The 14,326-nt window shown below is 35.2% G+C and overlaps 2 protein-coding genes and 1 long non-coding RNA gene across 3 annotated transcripts; 1 reads left to right on the forward strand and 2 right to left on the reverse strand.

Annotated features, from left to right (window-relative positions):
* Positions 1–1,585: 1,585 nt before the first annotated feature.
* LOC140967468 (uncharacterized) lies at positions 1,586–6,430 on the reverse strand. The gene is made up of 7 exons (XM_073428001.1): positions 6,287–6,430; positions 5,488–5,580; positions 5,177–5,311; positions 4,973–5,062; positions 4,740–4,889; positions 2,829–4,420; positions 1,586–2,719 (listed from the first exon to the last, which is right to left on the reverse strand). Exons 1-7 carry the CDS (start codon positions 6,347–6,349, stop codon positions 1,819–1,821), a joined length of 3,024 nt encoding a protein of 1,007 aa, XP_073284102.1. The 5' UTR covers positions 6,350–6,430; the 3' UTR covers positions 1,586–1,818.
* A 212-nt stretch (positions 6,431–6,642) lies between these two features.
* Positions 6,643–8,397, forward strand: LOC140967613 (uncharacterized). The gene is made up of 2 exons (XR_012173605.1): positions 6,643–6,844; positions 7,780–8,397. It is a non-coding gene; the product is annotated as an uncharacterized lncRNA (long non-coding RNA).
* A 2,445-nt stretch (positions 8,398–10,842) lies between these two features.
* LOC140967538 (probable pectate lyase 1) lies at positions 10,843–13,993 on the reverse strand. The gene is made up of 5 exons (XM_073428121.1): positions 13,852–13,993; positions 12,033–12,675; positions 11,852–11,955; positions 11,600–11,738; positions 10,843–11,515 (listed from the first exon to the last, which is right to left on the reverse strand). The coding sequence occupies exons 1-5, from the start codon at positions 13,860–13,862 to the stop codon at positions 11,294–11,296; spliced, it is 1,119 nt and encodes a 372-aa protein (XP_073284222.1). The 5' UTR covers positions 13,863–13,993; the 3' UTR covers positions 10,843–11,293.
* Positions 13,994–14,326: the final 333 nt, after the last annotated feature.

Here is a 14,326-nt window from a genome sequence, read left to right on the forward strand (position 1 = left end):
GCTATTTCAAATTATACGATGTGTAAGTTAAATATATATGTTTTAGGAGATATCGGGATATATGATGATCTTGTTTTGAGAAATAAATCTTTTACAATTTTGAGTTCTTTAAACGATATGATTGTATTTTATACATAATATATAAGTCTGCTAATTGTTTTTTTTTTCCATTTTAGTTATTTTTTCATCGTAATAATGATGTTGACGTGACATGATACTAAAAAATGTCGATGTCATGTCCGATTCCACATCAGCCCTCCAATTAAAAAAATCAAAATTGAAAAAAAAATATGTAAGTCATTAGAATAAAAATGTGGATTGACCAATCATGTGACATACTATGACCGATAATATGACATAAAATGAAAATATATGTTTGTAGATTCTCAAAAAAACAAATCCTTACTCAAAAACCATCTAAATCCAAATTCATAACGTTTGTAGATTCTCAAAAAACAAATCCTCATGACCAAGCATTGAACTAAATGGTTAGAAACCAAATTTGTTCATCTCCACCCTCTTTATCATACCTCCAACATCATCTTCTGTGACTTTCCACACGCACTTCCTACATCTATTCAACTCTCTACTACTTTCTAAATAAATCTCAAATACCACATTCTTTTTTTACCATCTCATGTAACTGTTTAGTACCATTTTCTCGCACGTAATGTACAACGAAAGTTTAGAAATTTCATTAACAATTTTTCATGAAAAAATTCTCAAATAATTAAAAGATATAGTTGTTAATATCATACGCATACTAAAACAAAGTTAAAAGTTAGCTACATCCCTTATCATGAGTTTGAAATAAATTTCTAGGACATTATTACAAATTTTTAATGATTTCTTCGAATGTTTCATATCAAGATTCACTAATAAAATTGAAATTCAAAATATTATGAATAAAAAAAATCAAGATAAAAAATTGAAAATTCATTGGCTCTCGGTTACATGGCATTGTCATCATAACACTACTATATTGTATATATCATCTTTTTCAACATATTTTTTAGTTTTTATATAGTTTATGATTCGAAGGGTGTCCAAAAAAAATTTTGGACCATCAAATTCATAAAAATTATTATATAATTAAATTAGCTAGAACTTGAAATTTTAAAATTGTTTTTTACAAAAATTTAAAATTAATATAACTTCTTATTTTTTGGAGCCCATTCGACGAGTGGGCAGGTCCGGCCTGTCAATCGGTATACGTTCATGATCCAATATATTAATATCAAATGCGGAGAGAACCAAATATTTAAATAAATTATTCGGTAAGATTGATTTGGAAACGAATTATTCTTTGTCAAACAAATAAAATGGTAACATGAGAAAAAGCTGTTTTTGACTTATTAGATATATTTTATTATTGTTTAAATTTAGTTTTGACAAAATAGGTGAACGTTGACAGATAATCATAAAAGAATTGTCGTATAAGGTTTGTCATGTGTTGTTTACATGACTAAGATATGATGTGCGTTAACGCGAGATCTAACTTAATGTGCACTGAATAACAGCGACTACTGGTCCACCGTTATAAATAGGAAAAAAAAATAGAGGGAGATGAAACAGTAATCTTAGTATAGAAATTGTTAGATTTACTCGATATTTGTTGAAATAACCCAGAACAGTAATAATATCGGCTTACAATTTATCAATAATAGATGCAATACGCAGCTCGACAACTAGTCATTGAACGTTTTCCTTCATTCACATGCAAGTATGCCATTTCTATGTACCTTGCTTGAGAGTCGAAGATGCCACATCTTCGAAGCCATTGTCGATTAGTATGGACAGTGCTGTACATTAACTCACTCATTCACTGCCAGATAAGCTGAGCAAATGTGCGATCACATCTTCAAGTCGAGAAAATTGTTTCAAAATCAACTCACAAGCTTCAATTGGTTCGTCTCCGTCCTGTTTACATTGAGAAATACCGTCAACCATAACCTTTAAACCAGTCTGCAGCAATTGTACTCCTCTGCAAATTCCATCGGGAAATTTTCTTTTCTTATTGGGTTGTCTCTCTTTATCAAGTTCCATCATGTCACACGAAATAACCCCTGAATCAAGTTTTTGCAGGTTTTTTTGGACAATCTGTTTCAGCATTCGACCTTCTTTGACAAACATAGCTAAATGATCAAGACTTGGATGTAACATCTGACATGCCATTTCCTTCTCCAGGAATTCTTTTAATTTGGACATGAATCTTTCCTCATCTGCTTCATTTCCAGACTCCACATCAAATGACAATGCAGCATCTTGTGGCAGGAATCTCCATAATTGATTGCATGAAGTACGAGCAGCAAAATACCCAAATGCCGTGATTGCAAGATGAACAAACGCCCAGTGACGTTCCCTCAATATCATGTGGAAAAGCTCCCAAGTGGCTAAATTTCTGGCACAGTCTTCACTATCTGAAAATTCCATATGGCCAAGACCGGCCATGAAACAAGCTAGATTTGGTTTGCATAGAAAAAGTTGTCTATCTGATAGTGCTGGCTTTGAGATAAAGAGATTCTGAAGCTCTGAAATGACTCCGTCCATTTCATCGAACGAGTATAGATGCTTCATGCTAGAAATAATCCCTAGCAATTCACCAATGAGCCGGACATAATTCTCCCTACTTGTATCATCTGTGGAGGTTTTGTACTTGCGAATAATAGAGACAAGGAACTTCAAAGTCTTCATTTCAGTATCAGATAGGCTGACCTGTCTAAAGATGCATAAATGGGCTTTAATAACATCAGACTTTATCCAATCCTTTGTCAAGTAAATCTTTTATAATTTAAGAAAATGATAATCGTAGTAGTCTATATACTTACAGAGACTGCAATGCAGCAGAAAGAGCAAAAACAGGACCGCCATAAACTCCAAAATCACACTGTCCTGGAGAATGGCCTTCAAAGCTCTCCAAGAGGTCAAAATACTGAGTTACAATTCTTTGTTTGGCTGTACTTCTATTCTTTTCTGAAAGGCAATTTAACGGGAACCCTTCCATGAGTAGTGCTGTATGCACACTAGATGAATACTGAGTTCGGTTGCTCTCAAATATTGAACTGTAAACTCGATCAACCATCAGTTGAGGCCCATCAGTTGCAAGAACACAAATTAATCTTGCAGTTTTTCGAAGAGCACTCTCAGGAAATAGTACTGATTCTCGAGACGTCATCCATATTAGTGAGCAAAGCTTGTCAAAAATGTCATTCATCATATCAGGCCCGGAATGACGTAAGACAAAACACCAAAGTTCAGCAACAATTTCCCAACATAAAAAGTGAGGGTGAAAAAGATTTTCGATCAGGAATGATTCTATTTCACTCCATGTCGCACTAGAATCGATTGCCATGATCAGGAAAGTCTTCAGGTCATGAACAACAGAACAAAACATAGGCCGGTAAGCCAGTTCGTGCTTTTCACTAGAACCACAAACAACAGGAATTCGCATAACAAGAATTAAAGAATAAACATCTTCAACTACAAGTATGTCCAAAAGCCATCCAAGCTTTCTGGAGAGACCAAGCCGGACATCTTCTTCTAGATCAGCTTTCACGAGATTGAGAAATAAGAACACCCGACCAAGAGAAAGCATTTTATCCTTGTTCATAGCATCACAACTCACTGAAAATATTTCATCTACTGAAATGTGACCGTTATCACTGCTTACAACATCAGCCACCGAACTCACATTACTGCTACAACTAAATAGCCAGTCCAAGATTTCAAACTTGTCTTCTTGTTTCAGTTGAGTTGAATTTAGTAGAGAGTTGATCAAGTGAAATGATGTTGGCTCTACAATTTCTGATAATATTTCACTTGCAGATTTTAAATTTTCTACCTGGCTGAGTGAGATTCTGATGGTTAATATCAAGACAACACAAAGTGTGATCTCTTTGTAAGCAAGAAAGGCTTGCAATGGGTAGTGTGAGCTAATTCTTACAGCATTGATCAAGTAAAACTTGGCCAGACGGAAGATCCTTTTGGCTTCAGCTTCGGAGTCTTTTTCCTTCTCCAAAAATGACAAAGTCTGAGCAGCACATCTAAACGACTCCCTAGCAAGTGAAATTAAGGTCATGATAACGCTTGTTACATTCACCTTGACAGCTAAAGCACCCTTGCCAAACTGAAGGAGTGTAACTACCCCTTTCCACGACATATTTAACAGGCTCACAAGACTGCCACCATCATTAGCTGCAACAACACCAAGTTCACATAGTTTTTCAACTGTGCAACTCGTTATTTGGATTATATGATCTCCATTTTCAGCCTCTTTGCAATCTCTTACGTTATTATCCTCTGTTTTTGCAAGGCATGCATCCCAGTTTACACCATCACAATATACCCTGCATAATCGAGTCACCCCATCAATGGTCACCAATGCTGCCTTCAGTAATTCCGTCCCTAAAGTGTGAATTCTCTGAATAGAAATCATGGGAGTGAAATATCTAATAAGCTTTAAGTTTCAGAAAATTCTTCAACTAACCGACAAGCCTATTTCAGACCCAAAGAAAAACGGAAAAGGATAGTAGTATATGCATTAACGGGAAGTAAGTTGTCTAGAAGAACCAACAACTTAAGGAAAATGTCGAATAAACATGAACAAAGTACATAAATTAAAAAAGAAAAGAGAGAGAATGAGTGAAAAAAATAATGTTCATGAAGCTCCATTGATGTTAGCTAAGTCCCAAATACGAGCATTGGAAATCTAGTGACTGAACACTGCAAGTGGACAATACCTTAATTTCAGATGCCAACTCCTTGGTTAGAAATAACTGTTCTGAAATGAAATTATCAATGCTGACTGTCAAGTTCTTACTAATGGAAACAGGATATCTAGCCAACGCTGAATAACTGGCAGCAGAGTAGCTGAGCAAATCCAAAAGCAACTGAAGAAGAGTTGACAGACGTCATAAAAACACAAACACGTGATTGGAAATTTGGCACTTGTGCAGAAAATTCTAGAGTTTACCTGAAAAAAGAAGCTAGAGTGGTCTTCTTCTGGAGAATCCTCAGTCGACATTAGTGTCATTTTAAGATGCTTTCTGCACCACGCGTTGGCCTAAGAATGGTAAAATCCCATATCTTTAATGAGTTCAGATCTAAAGAATTAAGTTGCATGCAATGAAAAATATCTGCCAGTCCAAATATTAGCAATGGGAGACAAAAAGCTTACTTTTATCCCTAGGACAAGAAATTGTACTAGGCATCCAGATATATCCAACTCTAAGCATTTAGCAGCCACGTGTAAAACCGTTTTGTTCAACGTGCACTGAGATACATCCAAACAAGTGAAGTCTTCCCAAAATAGCTAAACAGTTAAGGTAAAAAGTGAGAGCAAAGAATGTTTTCGGGCGTCCACAACATTTTGAAAATCCATGGTACTTAACAAAACTATATGCGTTAACACCCATCATGACATCAAAACAATTTATGCATACAACAAAATGGTGCAGAATAAAATAATTTTGTCAGTGTTTAGGATACTATTAAATACTCAACAACAGAATTCACTGCCGTATTCTCACTTAAATCTACTTCCTCCAACTCCATAAGCAGTTGAATTCGATTCTCAACAACCTGAAAAATTGAAATTCCACATGATAATCCAATCAAAAACATCAGAAACAGGAGAAAACACTTAAATTAAAACAAGTGCCCATTCAAAAGTAGTTCCCTCTAAAACGATAGTAATAAAAACAGAGTGTCTGTTACTATACTTTCTAAAAAGGTAGTAATAAAACAGAGTGTCGGGTGTCTGTTACATAATAGGCTCAAAAAAAAAGTGCCCATTCAAAAGTAGTTCCCTCTTTATCTCTCTGAAGGCTGGTTAGTTACAATCGTACAGTTGGAACTTGTAGATGAAAATGTATTCTTGATTCATTAGTCAGTATACGAGTCTATGACTCAGTTTGCTTAATTCTCAATGTTTCATCTTCTTTCTTTTGCTGCTGGCTTCAAAGCACGGAATTGAATCTCCACGAAATTGCATTTTGAAGATGGATTCAGTAAATTACTCTTTAACAATGCCTCACCTCATTTTCCACATTAGTAATGACGGAAGAGTAGAACAGAAAGAACAAGGTAGCAATTTAGGTTCAAAATGTACACCTTTATCCTATTACACCTAAATTAATCGGATTACCTAAATCCGACAGATAAATCCCTATATTATTTAGCTAAACCTCCAACGCCCACAAAAAGTAACTACAAATTCTTGAAAAACAGCAGAAGGAAAAATCAAAATATGAAAACATGCAATTCAATTCAGTCAAAAAAAGCTTGCCTCGGAAGATTTAATGGTTTCGAGTAGCTTCAGCAGATCTCCACCTGAGCTTGAGTTCTTCATTTTTGCCCAAAATTTGCGAAATTTTCTGTGTATAAAGCGATGTTTTATGTAAAATTTTCTATTTGTAATGGTAAATCTATTTTCCCGCCAAGCGAATTTTGGTCGCGATTTGTTCTCAAGTAACCAAAAACTAAATATATGGATATTATTTTTAAAACTGCTATTTATTATTTTAATATAAAATATTATATCATTAAATAGTTTTACAAAAAAGTAAAATACTTATAATTCATACATAAATTGAATTATAAAAAATTAATGTTGAAATAATTTCTCTCTCTGTTTAGTCCCGACCTAATATTATTACTTTCGAGTGCAATATACGCGGCAAAATGGTGGCGGCGGCAGAGAGGGCCGTTGTGCTGTCGCAGCCGACGGGCAACGTGAGGAAAACACGCTTGTATGTGTGTGTTCGATCATTTAATTTTTCTAAATGGAAGGTAAATGGACCTGTGCTGGTGGAGGATTGTTTCAATGCGCTCAAGGGATTACCAGGTAATTTAAATCTATGATATCTATTTGATTTATGCGGAAAATGAATTGGATAATGTTTGGTGTCAAGGAGTTGATGATCAGAAATAGAAATGGTTACGATAAATTTGACTGGCCTTCTTATCAAATACAACACCAAAAACCCCTTTTCTTGCCTCCTTGTAAGTTTTTCTAGTTCATGCTTTTCTTTCAGTAAAGCGGTCTTCTCTCCTTAAACTACAAAAGCTTTACTGAATTTTGATATCTGAACATAGAACTTTGATCATGCTTCACGAATTTATAAACACTGCTATTGCTGTAAATTAATGTGGAAATTTGTGTATGGAAGATGTTAATTTTTGTTTGCTGTTCCTTGCTTTCCATAGAGCTGGGTATAATTTTATAATTGTACCGAGGTTATTTACTGTGAAAATGACAAACTGAAGTTTCCTTCAAAAAATGTTTGGTTGGCAATAGAACCAAATTCCTCTCCCTCTCTGAGATGAATAAGAGTGTGACTGTTTCACCGACAAATAGTTGTATCACGGTTGCCACTCTTTTTTCTAGTGGGTTGTCTTTCTCATTAAGATGCTAGCTAAAAAGAATTAAATTCAGGCTCAGCCTCAAGTCAGACTTGAATGAAATTAAAAAAACTCTACCTCACATAGTTTTTCTCCCAAGCCTTTACTGGTTTGAGCTTAATTGCTAGCTTAGATATGCTTGGTTATGCTCTTCCTGTTCTCATCCATACTTATGCCTGTAATGCGGAGGATATTTCTTATTAGAGTTCAATTATCTATAAACTCTCAATTTGATTATTTATTGTGAAAATACATTCAGACTTGCTTATAACCACCCATTTTTCTGTCAAAGGATCAGTTGCTGGGTAATCTTATTAGATCTTGTGGGATTTTGTATTCCATTTTCCATATACCGTACACCTTGTTCTACGGATTAAGGAGGCATAGACGATGCTCTATATGGACTATGAGTGCCTTGGTGATGCACAAGTTAATGTTCCTAAGAGATGAGTCAAGAATTAAACATACTTCCTACTCTTTGAATGAAATCAAGACTTTTTCCGTGAAATCTCCAATCTTGGATCTTTTATGGATGAAACCTCAAGAATCACAATAAAGTTGAACATTGGAAGCTAGGAAATTAGAGACTTTGTTGAAATTTTTCGTTTGATTATTTAAAAAAATTCTAATCATCCGTCACTTGTGATGGCCGTCTTATTCAAGTACATCAACCATTTTCGACCGCCCTTTATTTCTTCTGAGAGTAAGGAAAATGATGTGACGGAATAAAATAAAATGTATTTTTCGTGTTCAGGGGAGCATTTTTGGAATCATAAGATTTCTATTACTACGAGAAATGTTGTTAAGCCCAACCTCGGAAGAGAGACGGAAGCCCAAAAAGGAGGCCCAAGCCCTTATCTCACAATAAGTGGAAGAGCTGAGACTCGGGATAGGGGATAAATTGAGAGGGGTTGTTAAGAAGAGTGCATTCATGATTATTGTGTTGTTAAGCTAGCTTAGCTAGTGCAAGAGGAGTATGCTGAAATGCCAAAGGAAGAGAAAAACAAGATTTCTCACCGTTCCAGGCCACTTGCACCTGTGAAATCGCACTTTACAGAGGCTGGATATATTTTTCAGACTGAACCGTAGAAGTGCAAGATTTACGCAATTTATATTTCGAGTAAGTCTCTTGTGAGACGGTCTCACGAATTTTTATCTGTGAAACGGGTCAACCGTATCGATATTCACATTAAAAAGTAATAATCTTACCATAAAAAATAATATTTTTTCATAGATGACCCAAATAAGATATCTGTTTCACAAAATACGACCCGTGAGACCGTCTCACACAAGTTTTTGCCTTATATTTCATAGTGAAGTCTTTTAAAAATCTCGGATAATGCTTATTTTTGCCTTATATGTCATAGTGAAGTCTTTTAAAAATCTCGGATAATGCTTAATATATTGTTGATTGGAAATTAAAGAATTGGTATATTATTATGCTCATGAAGTAAGAAATACTGGAAGTTGGTCTTTTGATGTCAAAAGTTCAGTCATCTTTACCAGAAAAATTAGATGCCAACCTTTGGCTGCTATGAGTTGGTACAACTTCCATTCTCTATAGTTCTTTTATGTTTGTGTTTTTTGTACTAATAATTTCGCAAATATAATTTTACTGCATACGACATTAACTTTAAAATTTTACAGCCGAGCAATATTTCAGAAACTAATACAAAATAGTTTTTCATGATTGATCGAAAGTCTTGACAAACGAGAACTTTTATCTTTCAAAATAAACTTAATCCCTTTTCAGTATATAGAAATAACATCTTCCTGGTATAATTTCTTTTGCAACTGATTATTCTTGTCTGAGATCTAGAATACTTTAACCTGATCTAACCCACTAATCAAGGGCTTTGATTGAATCTTAATATGTATAAAATTACTGAAAAGAAAGGAAAGTCCCGTTAAGATATGGCCACAATCCATGTGGGCTAGTTGGTGAGTAAATGAAAACTGCTATGGACCCAAACATATCACATGTAAAGCTCTGTGTTTTATTGATAATGCCCACGTGATGAGTATTCCAATGTGTGCTATAATTTTTCATCTTCTCTGATAGATTTGGAAAAAAAATTACTGGAAATAAAACATATATTTATGTTATATTTTTAAAGTACAAATTTCAGAAGGGATCCTTTAATTGTCTGCTTTGCACTACTTTGTTGCTTCTCATTCATGCATACTTGCGAAATGTAAGGTGAAACACGATTTAAATTAATATTATTTACGTCCCGTTTGTTATTTTGAAAGATAAACTTAAAATTTGCCATGAATGCACCAAACATATATAAATGTTGTGGGGGCATTCTGTTTATTAAAGGAACACCGCAAATAGTACATAATAGATGTACGTAAATTTTACTTTATTGACTTCTGTGCTATTCCCGTACATAATTTGTCTACTTGATAAATGTAACAATTTAATTCTTTAAATTAAACTGCTGACAATTATGCGTCGTAGGTAAAGTTGCGATAAGAAAATTGTAGTAGCTTTGCAGCCTATATTACTAATAATTTTCATAAACATAAGAAAAATGATGTGTAGGAAAAAATAAGTGATAAATGTGAGAAGTTGTGTATAAATTAAAATTTTAATTTTAATTAATTTAATTGTCTGTACTGGTCTATCGCTCTGTGGTAGTTGTGTAATGTTCTCTAACAGCAATAATTAAAGTTAATAACATAATTGTGCTAACATGCTGTAATAATCACACCTTTTCACCAGGGTAAAGCAAAACTCTAGTATTATTTTAGATATTGTCTGATTTCTCACTCACATATGGCCCTATATTTTAAATACAAAAACTATTATTAAACTCACTCACATGTCAACTTAGATATATCTCATTTATAATCTGATTTATGAAAAAATATTATTTTGATCTCGAAAATATTACTTTTTATACTAGATATGGACTGATTCGATCCGTCCGTAAGACCATTTCAGAATAGAACTACTCTATTTCAAATGTATTCTTTTTCCATGTCGTTATTTGGGTCAAAATAACATTATTTTGTATCTACTATGTATATCTATATAATTCAAGACCTGTTAACTTCACTTCTGGTTAGACTATCTAGATGAAATTGGCATTTGAACTTTGATTCTTTGAGGATATTTTACTAATTTAATTTGTTAAAGTTCCTCATTACTTATCCCAAATCTTTCATCCATCTCCATCTTTTGATTAAGTGGCTAGCATCAATGCTACAAATTGTGAGACAATGATTTTAACCAAGTAATTTTTGTGAACGACAATGCCTGGTATAATATTAGCATACAAAACTGCAAGATTGCTTTCATAGACATAGACATAGACATAGACAAAGACAAATTGAAAGAAAGACATCTGTTTCAAAAGTTCTTGTTTTCATAAATTAGCAATTTTAACATTCACGCTATAGAGCTTGTATGACTCAAAGAAACTAAAAGAAGCGAGAAAAAATTACACGCTATATATCATTTCGTAACTATAAAAGACCAAATGCCAACACAATTATGTAAACTGAACAACAAGACTAATTGCAGACATCTATATATATGTAGAGAGAAGAGGCGAGGCAAATCGTTCTCGTTAGGAAATGGATGAACCTGAGAAATCTTGAAGAATACTCGAACAACGCTTCGGCGCTTACTACCAGAATACTGGGTTTTTCTTCTTTCGACTAAAGCAGGCCGAGGTTGCACAGTAATGGTTGTGTTGGACATGTGTAAAAAATGTACACTTCCAAATGATGGAGTAAACAATTGCAGAAAAACGGATGAATGGTTGTTTTTTGAAGCCGTAAAAATGGACAGTGACAGTAAAAAGAGTGGGAAAAGAAGTGGTGAAAACGAAGAATAAAAGACTCCCTTTCAATATTTATGTGGCAAGTGTAAGACTGTGCATTAGCACTGGTGGCCGCGGCGACAGTTAAGGACACCTGCACCAGAAGTAATCGGTCCAATCATGGAGGAAGACTTAGCACCCAAGCTTGAAGCTCTAGCGTAGCTAGCTGAAGCTCCAGCTCCAGATGGAGTAAAATAAGCTCCATTTAACATGAGGTCGCCTTCTGATCTCCAGTTCCAACCCTTCCATTGGCTTTCTGCTGTTTCAACCCTCTTAGTCACCTGATAAAAATCGGAACGTTAACCTTGTTTTGAATAGAAGTATATATCGTTTGGGGACATTGAAAAAGTCGGAAGTTTTGTAACCTCTTTGGCAAAAGGATTAACTGGCGCAAGATATCTGTTGCCCTGGCTGTTGATTGTTGGGTTAGCACTTCCACCGATAGCATACATCTCCCAATGAGTATAGTCATTGTTCACGACGTGGAAATATCCGTGTCTGCACCTGTGATTACAAGATACAGGTGTTATCAGATTGTGTTTTGAAAAAAAATATCAAGATTAGTATAAATGGATAAGTAAACATATGTCTGAATCTTAAATTCGACTATGAATTACCTAGGCATTCTTTGAATGAGGCCTTCTCCAAAGTGATTATAGGCAATAGTCACTTGCATTTGTTTGTCTCTAACATAAGAATCACTATGACCCAACAGCATAACCTGTATTTAAAGAATCGTAACTTAAACTGCAGTAATGTTAGTAGCAACAAAAAAGCATTTGATAGTTACAGGCAAACCTCGTTGTGATGGGTGAAATAGTTGTTAGAAATGGTAATAGCAGTAGACCCCATGACAGCATCCACAAGGCCATCAGCACAGTTAGAGAGCGAGTTGTGATCGACCCAGATATGACTCGAACCAAAGATTGAAATGGCATCTCCATCAGCCATAGTCCTCCAACCATAATGAGAAGGTGAGCTTCTCACCATGGCATTTCCCGTTGGTTTGCAGTCATGGATATGAAGGCCATGGATTATGACATTGGTCACGAATTGGATTGTGAGGCAGGCCCCGTTAGCGATGTGGACGTTGACGCCACGGCCATCAATGGTCTTGAAGCTGTTCATGATGAGTTCTTGCTTCAATGTTATGACCATGTCACGTTTGAACACAATCCAGAGAGGCTGATTTTGGATGACAGCATGGCGTAGGGTGCCAGGCCTGGGGTTAACTGGATCGTCATGTCCAGAATCGGTGACAATGTAGAATCTGCCATCACGGCCGCCAATGGCATTGCGCCCAAAACCAATCCCACAGTCGGCTAGTCTCTTGCGGTTTTTTTGCCAGTTGGGGTCGCAACGCCAGCAGTCATCAATAGGATTACCAGTTCCACATGAGAAAAATCCAAGCTTTCGCCTCTCTGTGCTGTTTCGAGTGGCCCTATCAATTCAAAGATTTATCAACACAAAATTACAGTCATCACCCTAGTTATTTCATCAAGATTACAGGTCCTAAGTGGGGGGGGGGGGGGGGGTCGCAACTTTACGTTGAGTCTTTATTGATAACTCGGATTTAATTTCTCAAACATATAAGATCACCCCAGCCTCATCTCCTGATTCGCTTCTAACTCATGCATTATTGGACATAGTTGATTATGTGACGCTTCATAATATACAACTGGTGCATTATTTAAGGTTGAGTAATGTAAATCACGTATAGATATTATGTACATATATTATGATCCAAATGTAATCAATCCACTTAGTCACAACCAAGTGTTCTTACGCTTCTTGTCACTTTTTTGGCATGCACATGTACTGTCACACAGTTACGTACACATGACTAGAATCAAATGACTCTTTTACAGAATGTGACAGCAGAAGTAAAGTGATTAAAGTGCGGTAAAAATTTCAAAGCAAAGTGTTAACAGCCATGGACAATTTAGCCCATCCAAAGTCACCCAAACAAAGGTATATATTACTTTATATAATTGTTGATATGTTTTATGAGTAAACAAATAAAGGAATTAAACTAGAAGCAAACAGGAATCTAACCATACAATGGTTGCATGTGGAGGAAAATAAAAACGCATTGAAAATAAGACAACCACCGAATAAAGAACGTGAACGAACGACCAAAAATGAGCATGTGAGAAACGGATTTAGGAAAGAGACCCCACTTGACCCATTTGTTACTGTAACAGATGAAATTGTTAAAAATTAAAAAAAAAACCATTTATTTGTTATTAACACAGACCACACGTCAGTTGCGTAGGTCTGCTCGAAATAAAACACGGTGGCATTCAATTAAGAGGACCACAAGTGAAATAACAGTTAATAAATAAAAGTTTTAATCCTCAAAATACGAAGCCGTCCCTCTTCTAATTTCTTGGCACGACGCAACGACAGTGAGTGCTCAAAGGACAATAATGAGGCTAGAAATTTGCCGTTAAAATTCTCTAAATAAAAAAATAGTTGCATGCTTTTGATAGGAAGTATTTACGTATCCATGAGAAAAAAAAAAACCGAGCTGCACCACCTTGTGCTAGGAAAAGCCAATTTTCAAGTTTTACAAAACATGGAATTTTAAGGTAAAATGTCATAAAAGATCACCTACATTTCAACCATCCTTGCAACCTTTTCTGGGTCATCCACCTCATGTTCATTCAGCGTATCCTCATCAATTTTTACCAATCTGAACAACAAACAAAAACCAGTCAATATTTATTACATTCACATGTAAGTTCATTTTTTTCTATATTCTTCTGCTGTGTATACATGCATTACATTCACATGACTTTCAAATTTCAAGATTTTAAATCCTATTCAGCAATCCCAGATTTTGACCATGAATTTACTATTAAAGCCAGACCAAAGTAACCTCATCTCGTTTTCAGATAACACATTTGAGGTAAAATTTAACCAAAGTTACTAAGAGTAACAATAAATGAAGGGAGATGCCGTAGTAATTATTTCACATGGGTTGTTCAGCTGCCACCGACACACAACACCATCATTCACATTACCATTCTTCATCAAATTCTCACACACACACACACACACACACACACATATACATACATATATATATA

The sequence above is a fragment of the Primulina huaijiensis genome, unplaced genomic scaffold, assembly GCF_012295235.1.
Source record: "Primulina huaijiensis isolate GDHJ02 unplaced genomic scaffold, ASM1229523v2 scaffold25443, whole genome shotgun sequence".
In the NCBI taxonomy this organism is placed as follows: Eukaryota; Viridiplantae; Streptophyta; class Magnoliopsida; order Lamiales; family Gesneriaceae; genus Primulina; species Primulina huaijiensis.

Bases quoted from the DNA above. Each gene is read 5' to 3' on its own strand.
- LOC140967538 (XM_073428121.1), bottom strand. The intron at 11,739-11,851 runs GTAATTCATAGT...TTGTAATCACAG, and splicing joins CTCATTCAAAGAATGCCTAG to GTGCAGACACGGATATTTCC. The intron at 11,516-11,599 runs GTTACAAAACTT...GATTTTTATCAG, and splicing joins TTAATCCTTTTGCCAAAGAG to GTGACTAAGAGGGTTGAAAC.
- LOC140967468 (XM_073428001.1), bottom strand. From the start codon at position 6,349: ATGAAGAACTCAAGCTCAGGTGGAGATCTGCTGAAGCTACTCGAAACC. The intron at 5,063-5,176 runs GTAAGCTTTTTG...TACCATTCTTAG, and splicing joins TTCTTGTCCTAGGGATAAAA to GCCAACGCGTGGTGCAGAAA. The intron at 4,421-4,739 runs GTATTGTCCACT...ATTTCTATTCAG, and splicing joins AGTTGGCATCTGAAATTAAG to AGAATTCACACTTTAGGGAC.